Raw genomic sequence first — 17700 nt, forward strand, 5'->3', positions numbered from 1 at the left:
GTAGGCAATTGAGAAGCAAAGTCCTCTCTCGTCAAACAAAAAGCAAACTTTATAAGTCACTCATAATTCCCGTCCTGCTATATGGTGCAGAGGCTTGGGCGATGACAGCAACCGATGAGTCGACGTTACGAGTTTTCGAGAGAAAGGTTCTGCGAAAGATTTATGTACCTTTGCGCATTGGCCACGGCGAATATCGCATTCGATGGAACGATGAGCTGTACGAGATATACGACGACATCGACATAGTTCAGCGAATTAAAAGACAGCGGCTACGCTGGCTAGGTCATGTTGTCCGAATGGACGAAAACACTCCAGCTCTGAAAGTATTCGACGCAGTACCCGCCGGGGGAAGAAGAGGAAGAGGAAAACGGTCACTCCGTTGGAACGACCAGGTGAAGAAGGACCTGGCTTCGCTTGGAATATCCAATTGGCGACATGTAGCGAAAAGAAGAAACGACTGGCGCGCTGTTGTTAACACGGCTATAACCGCGAAATCTACGTCAATAAAGGAGAAGGAGGAGAACGCAACGCACGACTGAGGTGTTTCGATGTGTATAGTAACTAGGGACCAACTCAGAAAAATACACTTCTTTTTTGAATATCATTTAATAACAATTTCCGGTTGCGTTTTTGTCAGAATGAACAAGAATTTTATTATTACTGAAGCCAAAACAATTGTTGAAAATATAAGGCATAAAATTTGTATTTCGGATAAAACCACTTTAAGTTTCATCAATATCTCGAAGTAGTACAAAATATGATCCGCTCGCTTTGAATATCTGAAATACAAAACGAAATTATTGGCATTTAAGTAGTTTTAAGGAAGCGATATATAATTTTTTCACAGAATGATTTTGCTTGGCTTTTCTAGCTAATAACCAATCTATTTTGCAAATGTATTTTAATTTCATGTAAACTATAATCAGAACGAGCTGTTGAGGATCTTGACATGCTGGAGTAGACTAAATGCCTTCGAGGTAGTCTTTTTTCTGCAGCTGATGCTGCTGGTACATGGAAATGTCGAATGAGATGTTATTGGAGTTGCTAAACTGTCAACTTGAGTCTAATATTAATATTTAAATATATATGTAATTTTAGCGATAACTTTCGCTGGTAAATGCATTTTATATACAGTTTTCCATGAAATCACTTATCAGTACGTTTTGAATAGTGGAAATGCAAGGTTCATTTGTTATTTACTTACACCCATCAAAGTAGCCAAGGACATTACTGTGAACCAGGATATTTGGAAACAGAATTTTTTATTTGAGCGCATAATGATCATTCTCAATGTCTTCTTAAATGCATCTGTTTGGTGGTACCACTCACAGTTATAACAAGCTAACGGAATCTTTTCCAGCTGAAAATATATAAACATGTTTACGGATGGTCTATACTGTGGGTACTGACGATTACCTCGTTGGCCAGGAACTGTCCGTTGACGTAGTGCATGCAATCGCCGGTTGTAGCGGCACATAAATACATTAACATGCGAATAAAAGTAATTTTATTTGATTCCTACAATAAGGTATAAATATGTAGATGGATTACATATATACAATATATGGTATAAGTATGTACATTAAGAAGTTGTTAACTTCAATATCACTCACCAAGCCGAAGTTCATCTCGAAGAGTACAAAGCCGTAAATTGCCAGACTATGAAGAAATTGGGAAAGACAAATGTGTCTGAAAAGCTGATTGACCTGGTCGATAAACCTAAAAAATTATATGTTTTTTTCATAAAATTCTATTACAGAGAAATAATAAACACATATGGTATAGCAAATAATAAAAAATGGAGCACAAAAAAATATATAGCAGCTGGCAGACGGCCGTATCCAAGCATTATTGCCATGGAAGTTAGTTGCGTCCGAAGTCTGGTCGGTTCAACATAACCTTTGTATGAGAGGTGGGCGTGGTTATTATCCGATTTCTTCCATTTTGAATTGTATATGGAAATGCCTATTGTTTTATATCCTCGATGTAGTTGAGGAAAGACCTCTTGACACTCAAGGGAGACGATTTCGCTCCAAGCAGGTGACTGCAGGGATAATTCCTGCAAAAGCACTCCAGCGGCAACTGCGTGTGGAGAAGTACATTACGCTCCTTAACTGTTCAAACAAGTTTGCAGCTTCCTTATCTGCACTTCACTGCATCCAGGTGACCTTATTGGTGCGGCGTAGTTAAGCATCGGCTCGTAACGTCTCTTTGTCCTTTCCCCATGTGCATGATGATGTTTAATCAGTTTTCCTCTGAAAGTCTACCTAGAAAGCTAATGGATTTGGCTATTAGAAAAGATTTTTGCAGAGATGCCTGCCCCTGGTCTTGTCTCACATTTAGTTTATCCCCCTATGATTCTGTCGATAACAGTACCAGTGGTTCAGTGTCTGAAAACTCCTCTGTGATAAAGCGTGAGTGTATGTGGACTATTTTATCCATCGGTCCCTTCCTTATCGAGCTATGTATACCTAAAGGTTCTTGAGGAAAACGCCTTCAATTTTGCCGATATTTCCATTGCAATGCTAATGGATGGCAGGTTGAATAATCTTTATAGTGCAGCCTTTGGAGCAGGTTCTAACGCTCTCTTTATGCAGAGAACAGCAATTCGCTGAATCCGCTTCATCTGGAGGGTTATGCGTAGAGGGGCGTCACTGAGCTTTGTTAACCTATCTTCCACATTGATTTTAAATACTTGTATAAATTTGCTGTCCAAAATTATTTCCAGACACTTGATATATTTCTTAGTATTTAACTCCACCCCGGGGAGCCTCGGCTGTTTCCTCGATTTTGAACGTAGTACTTGTGAAGAGTATCATACCCGCGCTACTGGCATTCATCCGTAAGAGAGCCGATATTGCCCTTTGGTGTATAAGTCTATAATTTTTTTATAACGTCACTATTGCTGTTTTCTTTTTTTAAGAACAAATCAATTTACTGACTCATACTCTGTAACATGTTTTCCAACTTATTGTTGTTCTTGCAAATAAGCGTTAAGTGAACAAAATTAATAGCTCTTGGGCCCTAAACAAATATGTGCCTTAAGTCTTACTCAAGAGTGCGTTGATGTTGCACTATACAGTAGCGCAAATATTCCACACGTTGTGATTTTGGAACCAGAGTTGACGTGCATTTCTCCAACAATAAACATAACACCTGGATCAATCCACAGGAATGCTTACAAAGCACTAAAAAAGAACCCTGGAAGCTAATGGCACCTGTAAAATATGTTGTCCAAAATAAAGGGTTTCTTTGGATCTGCACCCACACACATATACTTGGGTATGACTTACTCATGCCAGCGACCAGGATCGAGCAGGCACCGAAAAACATGTCCATTGCGTAATACGGAGAGGCCATTCCTTTGTGCAGAAACATCGGATAGCCAGTGAAAGCTGTTTGAAATAAGAAATAAATTTTATTTAATGGAATTCTTTAGTTTTATGAAGATAATATTCACATACGCAGGATATACACATAATTTGGTGTGCCTTGTAAATGATTATATAAGTTTTTGAAGAATGCATAGAAGAAATAGTTGGACATAATGCAGATGCAGGTTGCCAAAGTGAACAGAAGCTGTCCCCTCGCCTGTTTCCAACTGATTTCCATAATTGCGTTAATCTCCTTCTTCAGAGTGCTTTTGATTGGCATGCCTAGCAAAAAATTATATGTTTGTTTACGTGACGCTAATCCATTACTATTAGATTTTTACCGGTTTGAAAGATTTCGATTCCTTGCAGCAGTTCATGTGTTTCAGCTTTCCGGAGCAGTTTATGAAATCTATGCTGAGTGAACAACATGTAAGCCATTTTAATTAAGCCGGTCGTCGTTTGCAGCGCTGTGGTAGAAGTCTTCAAAGTTAAGTAATTTATCAATTTTTATTCAAAATGGAGTGTCGCCAAACAATACTTTGTACTTGACCTATTCTTAGAATGCTACAAAACTATAAAATTTACTTTCGAGCTTCAAATGCCAATTAGAGAAGGCTTGAAATCCCAGAAAATCCGTCACTTACACAGATACCGCTTCCTGTTAGCAATAATAGTTTTGGATCTGTTTGAGAAGTCGATCTTAACTGCGATCTCACTTGAATAGCTTCTAACGTCGGCCCATTGTGTTACTTAAAACTACAATAAAACTTATAATAAGGCCTTACAAATCAACGAAGTGCTCTGAGCCTGTCACATATTTATTGAGACAGCTAGTGTCAGTTTCAGTTATCAATCAATCAATTAGTTTTTGGTATTCTCCTGCTTCACCGAGGGTACAACTACCGACGATGAAGCAGTCAGTTTTGCAAACGAGTGACAGTGAAAAATTAAGTGCCTGGATGTTTCCTCCTCACCCTCAACCATGACTACTTGCGTCCGATAAGATTTTTAGCCTTACCGAATGAATGCTTACTATTGTGGAAGATGAACTTTGCTAAGAGATAGTAATTCTGACGGTCTCCAGTGTTCTGGTCTAGGCCAAGCTGACGTTGCAGTTGCATTGAAGTGGGTCATCGACCAGCGCCTGCTAAGCTCAAGCGATTCCATTGGTCCAGTGCTACATCGCAAGATGCTAGTAGAGATCCAACTCGGTCCTTTTCAAATGTGAGCGGGTCAAGGCTGCCCTTCTAGCTAACTTGACGGCGTTGTAGCGACACGGCTACGATCAGGCACGTAAACTTGTCTGATTATGAAGTAGTTTGATGTTATTTATATTGAGGACATACACTCCTTGACTATCTTTGAACTCGCAGATAGCGATCAGTGCTATTGCCGCCATGCTGCAGTCGGAGTGAATGATCATCTTCCTGAAAGAGACTGCACTTCATAAGAGTACGTCTACTGCCACTATAATAGCAGCTATTTCTGCCAGAAAAACACTGCAGGGGTCGGGTGGCTCCTTACATAAATTTCCTCTCCCACTTTCTAGTCTAGAGTGGTCCCATTCGTGAAAAACATCACTGCAACTTTTCTCCAGTGACTCTTCCTCAACGGCATATTCCTCGTCGGTATATGTGTAGCGAAAAACCGCCACAAGTAGCCTCTATAATGCAGTGATCCAAATTTTCTAGAATGCAGTTAGAGGGGGAAAGAATTTCGGCTTTGCAAGCTAGTAACACTTTATTTGGGAGATCAGCATTGCTGAAACGATTTTGTACATTTTTAGTACCAGTGTAAAACTTTTTATTATGCATTAGTTTTCTATTGAAATTTTATTTAAAATTTCCCTTCAAAGTGGCATTTGCTAACTTTTCGTCTACTACCTGGAACGGTTCTATAAATATATAGAAATTAATAAACAATTTTTTAAAAACTCGCACGAAATAAAAATTGGCCGAATTATTGAATCATAAAACAGAAAAGTTGTATTATAAATAAGGTAATTGTTATACAAGTCTGTACTTCAAGGTATTTCTACTTACCTCAGCGATCAATGGGATATCGCCTTGTGCTTGTTGTATCATTAACCAGTGCGGATATAGAGCAATACAACTTGCAATTATGAACAGAATATTGATGCTGGTAAAAGAAAAATAATTATTTCTTACGTCGATTATATAACATTAGCAGTCCGAATATGCATACATAGGTTACCTAAACCTGGAAAATAGCATATCCAAACTGGACACCAAAGGAAATAAAAAGTTCTAGTGAAAACATGTCAAACGGTTTTTTACTTTTTGTCGAATAGATAGGTTAATAAACAAAATTGTCACATTTGGAGTAACGAGGAGCCACAAGATATTGTTAAGACGCCCTCTCAACCTCAAAATATCTCTGTAAGGTCTGCTCTATAGACAGAGGTAATCATGCCATATCGCTGGACTATTTTTGTTACGGTTTTCTGAAGTCGCTTATTTGCGCAGATGAAGGCGAGACGATGCACGACTTGGAAGAAAATATTCGTAGCGTATTTGCTAACATACTGCAAAGGTGGTCGGAAATTGGAGCTCTAAAATATTAGGTTGTCAAATATCTCGCTTCCGCCGTTTTGTCTTTTGAATTTCGCGACTATGTATAAAGCGCTACAGAGCTCGCATCAGCAATACTATACATCTTATCGTTGACTTAACCTACAAAACTATGCTATGCATGATTAGTTTGGCGATTGCATTCAACAGTTATAGATGTGTAAACATGGAGTTCACTAACGCCGAAATTCGCGCTATTTTAAAGTTTTCCTTCATTAAAGGAAAATCCGCTAGAGAAACGTTTCGTGAAATTAATGGTGTTTTCGGCTTCGGCGATTCAAAGCGGGTGAAAACGACACCATGGATAAGCCAGTCGGCGGAAGACCTATGACGACCAATACCGATCAAATCATGTAAAACATCAAGTTTGACCGGTATGTGGCATCTCATGACATCGCCCAGAAGATGGGAATTAGTCACCAAACCATTTTAAACCTTCTGGACCGAATCAACGCCTGCGATATGCTGCTGAAACGGAACGAACTCGACCCAGTTTTGAAGCGGATGGTGACTGGCGACGAAAAATGGATAACATGCGAAAATATCAAGTGAAAGCGGTAGTGGTCGAAGGCCGGTGAATCGTCCCAAACAGTGGTCAATCCGGGATTGACGACCAAGAAGACTTTTGCTGTGTGATTGGTGGGATTGGAAGGGAATCACCCACTATGATGCTGCTAAATAACGAAAACGTGTTATCACTGAAATATTAAGAAGTATCATTGTTAACAGAACACTCAGCTGAGCAGCAATAAACTTGAAAGCAAATTTTATGACGACACTGACTTAACTTTCCAACTTCTTTTCGGTTTTTGAAATATTACACACTTATTCAGACACTCTTCTTAAGCATTACAGCGACAACCAGGAATTTCTTATTAACATTGACATTTAGGAATATTTAAATGAATATATTCTGCTCTCTGGAGTAACTCACATTTTCCACCATCTATTGCACTTCGTTTGAGCATTCAGGTTAATACCGATTATATATGATATTCTCTTCAATTCTCTTATTCGCCAATGATTGCGAGTTCGCAACTCATTCATTTCCCTTATGCTGTACATAGTTTGTAAGAGTTTCAACTTTAACTTGTAGTATAAGACGCACTTAGGTTCAACACTTTATCTTAACTGTTGAGAGAAATTGTGTGTTCCGCTATTTATATATACATATTGGTGGTGGATAACGTTCAATATTTAAGTCTCACGAGCTTTTCTAAACCAGTACACAACAATCTGTAATGAATTCTACGTAAATTTCGCTCTTAATTTCATGCAAATATTTTGCGAATAACTCAGAGATATCCCTCCGATAATCAGATCAGTCTCACTACAGTTAGAATGCGTTATTTTTACTTTAAAACATAAACTATTGGCTAGGGTTATCTCATAATTTGGCTTATATGAAAATTGAAGAATTATCTTTCAACATGTGTTGAGTTTATATAAATCCGTCGCATTCGAGTGTGCGCGCCCGTAGTTATCCTTTAAATTACTCCAAAGTTTGAATTGGCTATACATATGATTAACTTTCTAATGCTTATATAATTTTCTAGCTAATTGTAGCTTTCCTACTTTGAACGAAAATTTGCTGCGTAAGACTAAAATGTAGATGCGAGCAGAAGTATAACGGTAAATTATTAAATTATATGAGCTAGCTAGCAACTAGGTTTTTTATTACAAAATTTCATAACGGTATGTTAACATACTAGACAAACTATGATGAAACAAATAAAAGAGAGCATTACTCGCCGAAAACTGGAGTAATAGACATTTTGCGAGAGAAACTTTATTTGTATGAAAAACTAGTCTTGAATATAAACAAGTCCTTTAGGTTCATCAGTCGCACTATCATATAGAAAAGGAGAAATGTATGCATATTTACCACTAAATCTACTTTTGGAAATAGTATGACATGTTAGGTGAAGCATTTCCTTTTAATTTAGGTGATACATCTCCAATTCTGACCGAATTTATAAACACTTTGAAGTTTACAGAGATTCAAACCTTGTAAACGCAAAATTGTTAGATTTTTTGTATTTGCGAAAGGAGAGAAATCATTACCATATCCATCAGTTTTTCCAGAAAAATTTATTTTCAATTCATTGCAAGTTCCTTTCACTGCTTTGTTTAGGTAGAATATTTTCTATCTAAAAAAAATTGATTTAAAGAAGTCAACTTACAGATTTACATTCGAACTTCGGAGTGACTTTGTACCGTATACATATATCGGTCAATATGTGAGTTATCCTAATGAAAATAAGAGAGCGTGTTTTACTCATAACAGTGTATCCTTGTGCCAAAAATGGAACGAAAACTTGGCCTAGCCCTTAAATAACTAATATCAGGATTTTCGAACATCCGGCTGACTTTACTCTATTTGATTGGTTTTACACTTTAAAGTATTTCCCTGGCTATGTTTCTTGCAAGTTGCAAGAGTATAAAATGTTCGGTTGCACCCGAATTTAGCGCTTCCTTATTTGTTTATAATTAATTTACCTTCTAAAATGATATTTGTTGGGGCTCATATAGTTATTACAGTGCGCTTTTGCACAAAAATGCAAATTATAGCTGTTCCATGATTACCTGTTATTAGCGTTTGCGAAATGCAAAACCCGTTGTTATACGAGTACTGTCACAACATGTTGCAACAGAGTATTATAGAAACTGAAAAGAACCATTCAGCTAATGAGAGGTTTGTATTGCAGATGGGAGGGATCAGTACCTTGCCACGCGCAAAATGTCGATAGTTGAAAGCCTTTAAAATTACATAACTAAGCTGAGAATTAATAGCTCTAAATATTTCAGTTTTTTTTTCAAATTAAATAGAGTATTACAATAGCGTTCAAGAAACCATTGAAATTATGTAATGGATTAATAATCACAAAACTTATTAATTTACACATTGATGTACGGAAACTATATGCCTCTCTTTAGCATAACTTTTAGGAGCATAATGATATGGGAAAAATCAGCAAGATCAGTTTTGACAATTTGTGAATGAATATTCTTTCTTCAAAGTTGTAAATTTGCTTGGCTAAATGTTTAGAGGGAGGATGGAGTCATATGTAAAAGTTCATGCAAGTGAGGAAGGTTCTCTGATCGCCATTCACTTGGGAGTGGAACAACAAGCCTCGGATGAGAGGTGATGACGAACATGGAAAATGAATTACGCGGCAATAATCGCGTAAGCAGTGTCTACGCCAGTAAAGAAGAAGAAGAAATGTTTTAGAGCAACAACTGATACTTCAGAAGAGATATGGGATACGCTCATATGTAATATAATTGTATATAGTAGTATATATCAAAACTTGTTTGTCTCGCTAAAGTAATCATTACGAAACGAGTAGGAGCTCCTCTAGCTACTTGTGGTTTACTTCTTGACCCAGACCAAATCAGCAAGCGCTGGTAATATACCAGCAGGTCCAGGGAAAGATCCAATGAACTCCTTGCACTCAGCAGGTTCCACCTATCTCGATGTAGTAGGAATTCTGTCTCGATAATGTCCGATCGGGATTCATGCAGTAAAATAAAATATTTTACATGTTGCCAGCTACATCATTGTTTGGAAGAAAATGAGGTAGAATCATCTCAACACTTACTCCTCGAATATCCTTCATTTGGTAGATCAAGGTATGCATACTTTTCAACAGTCAAGGGAAATAGTGGCAGTAGAAATAAACCCCATAAGCAGATTTGTGATAGGGTCAAGGCGTTTTTACCGATATCTGATACCCAAATACAGAATTTTTTATACATAACAGTCTAAGAGGGATCTCTCAGCAAGGGTGAGATTCGGACTTCCATTTATTTTTATGAAGAATCTTCAAGTCACTATTAGAAAAGTTGCTGAAAAGATCGACATACCAGTGAACTCATGCCAGGCAATTTTTGCAAATTTTGGGCATGTAAGCGAAATTCGTTCCTAAATTGTTAAATTTAAAAAAAAAACCGTCGCTTGTGCATGGGAATTGTGGGATGACGTTGATGGATATAGTTATGATAACAAAGCCCAAGTCCAATCGTCTCAAAGGAAGAGTCAAGTAGAATCAAGGCCAAAAAAATCGCTGAGACAGCTCAGGAGAATACCAAAATGTGCATATCGTAACTGCTTCGAGAAAAAAACGATGACACAAATGTACTATATCAGGGAGGGACTATTTTGAAAGAGACAAAATATAAGTTGATGAATAAATAAATATTTTTTGAAAAAAAAAACGAAAATTCATTTTATTTTTTTTAACTCACCTACTACATTAACAAATACGCAAATGATGACGATACCGTCATCTAAATTCAAACAAAATTTCATCGCAGCATCGTAGTGTCAATGGCGCCTCATCACGTAATTTTTTCGTAGTAGCTTATGAGTGTATCATTTCGAGTCACGTCACGTTTTTCACAATTCGATAAGATTCTATTGCTTTTGGCGCAGCCAAAGCGTTTGGGCACTAATAAAATATTTGCTTTTTAGTTTTTCACTGTTGGCACCGTTAGTCATAGGCATGGAATTTTTTTTTTAGAATAAGGAACAAGTATACATATAGTACAGTTGTCAGTTTTTTTTGATGCGAATATTAAGAAAGTAGAAGCTAAGGATATTACTCTTCCTTCTCAAGTTTTAATTTCGGATATTTGCATTGACAAAAATTTATATATGCTATTTATTGTACATAGCACATACATACAAATATCATTGACTTCTTTATAAAATATCTCAAATTAGCAATGAAAGTTTCAATTATTTGAGCAAATAATTGCCATGAATAATTTAGTCAGACAAAATTATAATAGTAGCAATCAACAATTCTTATCTTAGTTCTTCGCTTTTATATTTTGGGATTTGGTAACCCTAGTGCCGCAATCTGTCAACAAAAAACTTTATCGTAAAGTTTGACATTTTTGATGTTATACATACTAAGACCAATTTTACAGGCGTGCGTTATTTGTGTTGTTTACAGTAACTCAGAATATTCACATCAGACAAAAAATGGAATTAAATCGTGTCGATGAACTTAATTCAGTTTCTTGAACTTAAAAATTTGTCTTTAAAAAAATTTTTCTCGCCGGATCCCGCCATATTTATCAATCACTCAAAAAACGGCTCATGTCTATTGGTCGAGGGAAATGGTAACAAAATACGATAGCAGTGCTTCGAAACATGTCTATAACAATGCGACTGATGAAGAATAGTAAGAATAGAAACAGAATTCACTGTGTGGGTTTTTCAAAATGAGCCGAATCCAACAGAAGCTGCTCACGGATGGAAACTTCCAAGAAATTAGTTGCATTTTTTGTAGAAAAACTAGACTTGTCACGGAACAGTAAATTTTGAGTAGTATACAACTATTTTTTTATCGACTCAACCCGATAAAGAATAATTCCTTTTAAAAAAAGTGCCGTAAAACGGAATCTATGGACATTGTCCATAGACAAGCTTGAACATGCGAGTTCCGATTCCAAGCTCATAGAGAGCATATAACTGACGAGACAGAGGTTTATTAGTTTGACATGCAAACAAGGCAACAATCATTGGAATGTAGGGAAAAAACGAGACGAAACCAAAAAAGCCACAACAAGCCGCTCAAAAATCATGGTTATACTCATTGTTCTTTTTTTCGGAATTCGAGGAATTGTGGAAGAACAAATTATCGATGCTCCACAATGATAATGTACCAACGCATCTAGCTGCGATTGTGGCCGAATTTACAGTCAAAAAGGCAATAATACCATCGATCTAGCACTGCACTCGCCAAGTTTGGCTCCGTGTGACTTTTTTTGTTCCCCAAACTGAAATTGCCGCTCCGTGAAATCCGTTTTCAGTCGATCGAAGAGATAAAACAAAAATCGCGGAAAAAGCTGAAGGCCATCCCAAAAAGTGCTTATGAAAAGTGTTTCGATTACTGGAAAGATCATGGGCATAAGTGTATAACATCTGGTAAGGCTTACTATGAGGGCGACAAAATAAATAATTATAATTTATAATTTCTGGTCACAATGTATGAGACATGGCTGTAAGTTTTTCGGTTTACCAGAACACATTCAAAACAGCGGTAAGCTCCTCAGTTCTTGTTCTTTTTGTTTAAGGTATGATTCTATGAACGCTTAAAAATATGCAAGCCTCGTTGAACTTCACAAAGACGCCGACTTCCTTTCGCACTTCCGGTATCCGCTTTCTTTAATTATCTTTTCAGCTTATTTGCTGGGTTTTTTTTTCTCGTTCTTTTTTTATGTCACACTGCCTACCTCCACTTGCCACCCTCTTTTATATGATCTTTACACCCTCAGCAATTTAGTCTCGATTTGTGTAGACTCGTAGGTGTGCGGCAAATAGCGCTTTTCCGCCGGATATATAAGTTAGCTGTGTCGTGCAACGTCATAAAAATTACTGTCAGTAATTTGGCGGAAACTTGGAGACTTGCTGTGATTTATTTTAGCTAATTTATTTATTAATGTCGAGTTTTTAAATAGCATAATTAAGAAATAGGTATATGGAAGTTCAAGCAACCGTTTAGTGGTGTGGCGCCGGTGTTGCAACTGCTGCCATGCTTAGCTCGTGCACTCACTATCAATTAATATATACTATACATATCGATGTAGGACAGAATTATTATATTATTGTAAAAAATGGGAAAAGTTTTTTTCTTATCTATGTGGGCGTTCATAATTTAAATACATATGTAATTGAAGCATAAACTAGCCTGAAAAGGCTAAGTTCGGGTGCAACTGAACGTTTTATACTCTTGTAACTTAGAAATACCTTAAGGTGTAAACCGGCAACCAGACGATCGGAATCTAAACAATTTTACATATACCCTTACTCTGTATAACTCATGCACTGACCGACAAATTCGGTATAAGATTTGTTAGAAAAACGATAACCATTATACGTAGTATTTGGGAGTTGGAGAGTAGTACCGACACTATTGTTCACGGTTGTCCTCTTTAATTTTCATGCGGTACAAAGTCACCCAGAAGTTCGAAAATCTTTTCATAATATTGGATGTATGGGGGCTCAGGGAACTATTAACCCGATTCAACCCATTTTTGACACACGGAGGTACTATTGATATCTGATCTGAAAAATTTCTTTGTAGATTGTTTTATTGTCTCGTCTACGTTCGAAGCCTATTTCTTCACCCGTATGGATGCAATTTGATGCGGAAAGCTTAGCACTAACATTTTTTGCTAATATACAAGTGTAATGTAAACTATGCATTTGGAATTTGAGAGATAAAAGATGTGATCTGCAATACGTTCACACCATAAAATTGTGTTACCACACATACCATTTTTGTCCTGAATTCTATTATCCTTCCCACTTGAAAAATAATTTATACAAACGTTGTAAAAGGATTATATCACTGCTCGAATCTTGGTTATGATCTGTTAAAAGTTTGTGTCAAAATTTATTTAGTGTATCATCGTAAGCCTTCATTGAATATCGGGAAAGAGAAATATCGAAAATAAAAAAAATGTTTTACAATTTTGTGATATTCAATTTAATTTATTAACTTCAAGTCATACTGACTTACACTGTGACGTACACAGAAAAATAAAAGGCAAAATATTTAATAATTAAACAATATTTGTTTTGTCGCCTTTGAAGTAATCCCCACCAGATAGAGCACACTCATGCTAACGATTTTTTCAGTCCTCTAAACAGTTTTCACAAGCACTTTTTGGAATGGCGATCATCTCCTATAATGTATTTTGTTTTATCTCTTCGATCGACTAAAAACGGATTCCACGGAGTGGCAATTTCAATTTGAGGAACAAGAAAAAATCCCACGGAATCTGCTAAATATTATTATTATTCAATGGGATTCATTGTGGATTTGGTTTTTAATTCTGTTCTATTCGTACTCTTAAGGAAAAAAATTCAGCTTTATCGGGATGAGTTGAGCAAGAACGCGTTTCATACCCAAAATATCGACCAAAATAATTTGAACAGACTTCGGAGAGATATGAAGCTTTTTTGCAATCTCTCTAACACTTACTTGATGAAGCACCATATCCTTCACTTTTCTTTATAATTTCCCTCAGTTGAAGAGGTCAAAAGTCATCTCGACCATCTTCAAATGCTTTTTACCATTCGTATGCTTGTGTTTTTGCTAAACATGCATCACCGTAAGCCTTTTACAACGTATTCTTAGACGAAATGACGAAATTCGGTAAGAAATTAAAATCTATCAAGAAGCAATTAATATAACGGAATAAAACTTTGTACGAAAAATGTCTTTAGTGTATTCCACTAACAAAACCACAAAAACTGTTGAAGCTCCTGTGTATCGAATATTTGAAACCCAAGTGCCTACAGTTAATAATCCTTGTTTACCAGTGATATGTCTGTATGCGGAAAATGTGTTGAATCTGGCTTATACTTCCATTAGCCCTCATATACCTAATATAGAGATTTTCGAGCTTTCAGGTGACTTTATTCTGGATATATCGGCTAACATGTGAGTTATCTCAATGAAAATTACAGAGCGTGCTTTAATCATAACAATTTATCTCTGTGTCTAAAATAGACAAATTTGAGCGATAGATCGTTTTATTCTATATGATTGCTATTTTAGAATGTAATGTGTTAATAGCATGTTAATAGCATGTTAATAGTATTGTGGAATTATTTCGCCACATTTCTTAACAAACAGTTTTCCTAACACCTGAAGGTGTTCCTCTTCATTTGATCCTTTCAAATTGTGAAGTTGTGAAATTTTCTGCTACATCTGAACATAGCCCTTTTTTACTTTGGATTAAAAGTTTGGAAATACCTGAAGGTACTTGCCGGCTTTGATAGCCAGCACTTTACGACTTCTTTTAGGTTTTAATTATATGAGGACATTTTGCATTTATCTTAACTATACATAACGAAAGCCGAATTCCTTTGAAGATAATCTTGCTTGAAGTGATAATAGAATAAGGATAACGTCGAACTAAAACTAAACGAGGCTCTACAAACAAGCGATGACTGCATGTTTGTGGACTTAGGATAGATAAAACAAGAAATAACAGGTGCATTTCTTTTAGTAACTATTAATTTTTTCGGCGATTATGTTATTACCTTTAGTAGTAATCCATGTCAAATTTCGCAAAGATAGCACGTAAAATGCAAAAGTTTTCCATACCAGCACTGCATTCCGATCGTTCAGTTTGTATGGCAGCTATATGTTACAGTGGTCCGATATCAGCAGTTCCGACAAATGAGCAGCTTCTTGAAGAGAAAACGACGTTTTCAAAATTTCAAAACGATATCTTAAAAACTGAGGGACTAGTTCGTATATATACAGACAGACAGACAGACGGACATGGCTAAATCGGCTCAGTTCGACATACTTTATAGGGTCTCCGACGCTTCCTTCTGAGTGTTACAAACTGCGTGGTAAACTTAATATACCCTGTTCTGGGTATAAAAAGTTATTTTAAAATACAAATTGTGGTGTAAGTCTTTAAGAGAATGTAGTGAAGTAAGGTAAGTGCGAGTTCACACACGAAGACTTTTGTTGCTCAAACTAATAATTTGTAGGCGTGTTGCTCGTGCGCGGGCGGAATAGTGAGATTGAGAGAGTGGATTTAAAAAGTAGTAAAATATAGAAAAGTTCTCAAAATTGATAATGAATAAAAATTTTAATTTAACAAAGTAGCCTTCAACCATTTCTTAACTTTGCACAAAATTTAATGAATTAAATAATATTTTCGATGTACTCTTTAAGCGTATCTTCGTGCCGCACTCATACCGCCATGTACATCTCTACTAAAATTGTTTTGCTATCTTACTTTGTCTGGGGAAACAGCATCATACGGCACTACAAAAAATATTGGGCAGCGGATTACAACCACATACGGCTGAAATGGTATTTGTGCTGCTTTATATATTCTGTAAGTAATTTAGCGCCCACATGGTAGTTAAGAGCTCTAGAAATGTGTGTTAAATAGATTTAGTTATACAAGTGTGTGAGTATGTATTATTGTGTAGATTTCACGTTTAGTGTTAATTTCAGAATTTTTAGATGGACTTTCACTCTTTTTTCGCCATGACCCCAGACTTCACACAAGTTGGCTACTGCATCTTACACAAGGCTTACTCACGTTTCCAGGGTGCGCGGCAAGGACTCAAGGGTAGGAATTGAGTATAGCCCCACGACTGTAACTACTTACCCAGAAGAATGACTATATCCCATTACACCCCTAGAGGGTTGTCTAAAGAGATGTTTCGATTTTAGACTGGCAAAAGCAGGGCAATAGAGGAGGAAGATTATTCTACTAATCTATCGAGCGTTGGCAAAAAGCATCCGACTGAATATTTAGAACCGCTTGTACACCTATTTGACAGTGTTTAGCTAAAACACCTACTGCGGTGATATTGGTTTTGTTAAGTAAATCAGCAGTTTGGAGGATTTTCTGACGGTTTACTCTGAGCCATAAGGAACTCGTAGTCGGAGAAGTACTGGTTGTTGAGCATCGGTAAAGGTCATCGCCGTTGTCGGCTATTCCGCTGTAACCGGACACCCATACAAGTATAGTATGGAATATGCTTGGTGCTATTTCTAATAGCTATTTCTAATGAGGTCATACAATCATTGACTAGAGCGCAAAGTCAGCGAGCTCAAATCCAGTATAGCCGCAGGGCTATCAGAGTGAATGAACATTTCTCTGAAGTATGTTGTAATTCGGTGCAGCCACGCTTGCTTGAAAGACGTTACAATAGTCTGGTAGTCTGTAATGAGAGTTAATGGAGAGCTTCCGACAGAAGACTTCAACACCTACTATCCCTCTCTCCCTCTTAATTTCGATCCATACGTGGAAAAAATCACACGGCACCCTTTCTCCAACGGCTTCGCCTCGACTTTGATTTATTGCTAATTAATTTCCCTCTAATCTTTGAGTTACATTGTAAAATTCCTAAAGAATTTTCCTGTTACCAATAGTGTTTCAGTGTTCCTCAAATTCTTTTAAAATGTCGCTCAACTATTTCACCATTATCAGTCATTTACATATTTTCAAATACCGTATTTTGTAAAGTTTTATTCCGCTATCATCATTGGTTCCTAGATCTGCGTAGGCAATCACCTGGCAGTCACGTTCCTCAAATTCCTTCAAAATGTCGCTCACCACTAAATTTTATACTGAAAATAAGCTTGTCTACGATGTATCTTTATTTTAGGGCTTGAAAAACCTTATGCCTGAAGTATAATCATTTTCAATTACTTAAAATGACTTAACCCATTTGCTGGTAAAACCTGCCAACAGTAATGGATTTATGTTTAAATAAAATAAGCTATTTACCGTTACAATGCAATAGTCGCATTTGCAAGTTTTCTTATCCCATACATAAATATGTGAATCAAACGGGAAATTTTTAAGCAGCATTATATTTGATGTTGAACATATATTAAATACCATTCCCTATATATAGGAGAGTCGGTAATTGTATTCTCCACGCGATAAGTCTATTTTTGAATGCATATGCATATATGTATAGTACATACATACATATGTACCGTTGAATGGTCTTGGCAAAGCTGAACGTGCATCACGGCAATAGAAGTTTATTTGTATGTAGCATCTATTTGTATTACATGTCAATCTCGTATAAGCCTAACAAAAGGCTGCAGTGCGTATGAGCAACAATTTTATTTGCATGCCATGTGTACATTAGAGGGAGTCGGTTTGTAGCCAGCCGAAAAAAATGAAAAATCGCATAAACGAAAAATTTGCTACGGAACATTCTA

General features: G+C 36.7%; 1 protein-coding gene across 2 annotated transcripts; it reads right to left on the reverse strand.

The window, feature by feature from the left end:
• Positions 1 to 622: 622 nt before the first annotated feature.
• LOC126763011 (odorant receptor 63a-like) lies at positions 623 to 7085 on the reverse strand. Of its 2 annotated transcripts, none has more exons than XM_050480170.1 (10): positions 6900 to 7085; positions 5417 to 5513; positions 3716 to 3854; positions 3465 to 3656; positions 3294 to 3395; positions 3053 to 3218; positions 1614 to 1719; positions 1417 to 1518; positions 1205 to 1360; positions 623 to 779 (listed from the first exon to the last, which is right to left on the reverse strand). In XM_050480170.1, the coding sequence occupies exons 1-10, from the start codon at positions 7028 to 7030 to the stop codon at positions 723 to 725; spliced, it is 1248 nt and encodes a 415-aa protein (XP_050336127.1). In that variant the 5' UTR covers positions 7031 to 7085; the 3' UTR covers positions 623 to 722. The 2 variants fall into 2 exon arrangements, with proteins under 2 accessions (XP_050336127.1, XP_050336126.1); XM_050480169.1 differs by having other exon boundaries at positions 3279 to 3395.
• Between the last annotated feature and the right edge of the window lie 10615 nt (positions 7086 to 17700).

Source organism: Bactrocera neohumeralis, chromosome 6 (genome assembly GCF_024586455.1).
Source record: "Bactrocera neohumeralis isolate Rockhampton chromosome 6, APGP_CSIRO_Bneo_wtdbg2-racon-allhic-juicebox.fasta_v2, whole genome shotgun sequence".
In the NCBI taxonomy this organism is placed as follows: Eukaryota; Metazoa; Arthropoda; class Insecta; order Diptera; family Tephritidae; genus Bactrocera; species Bactrocera neohumeralis.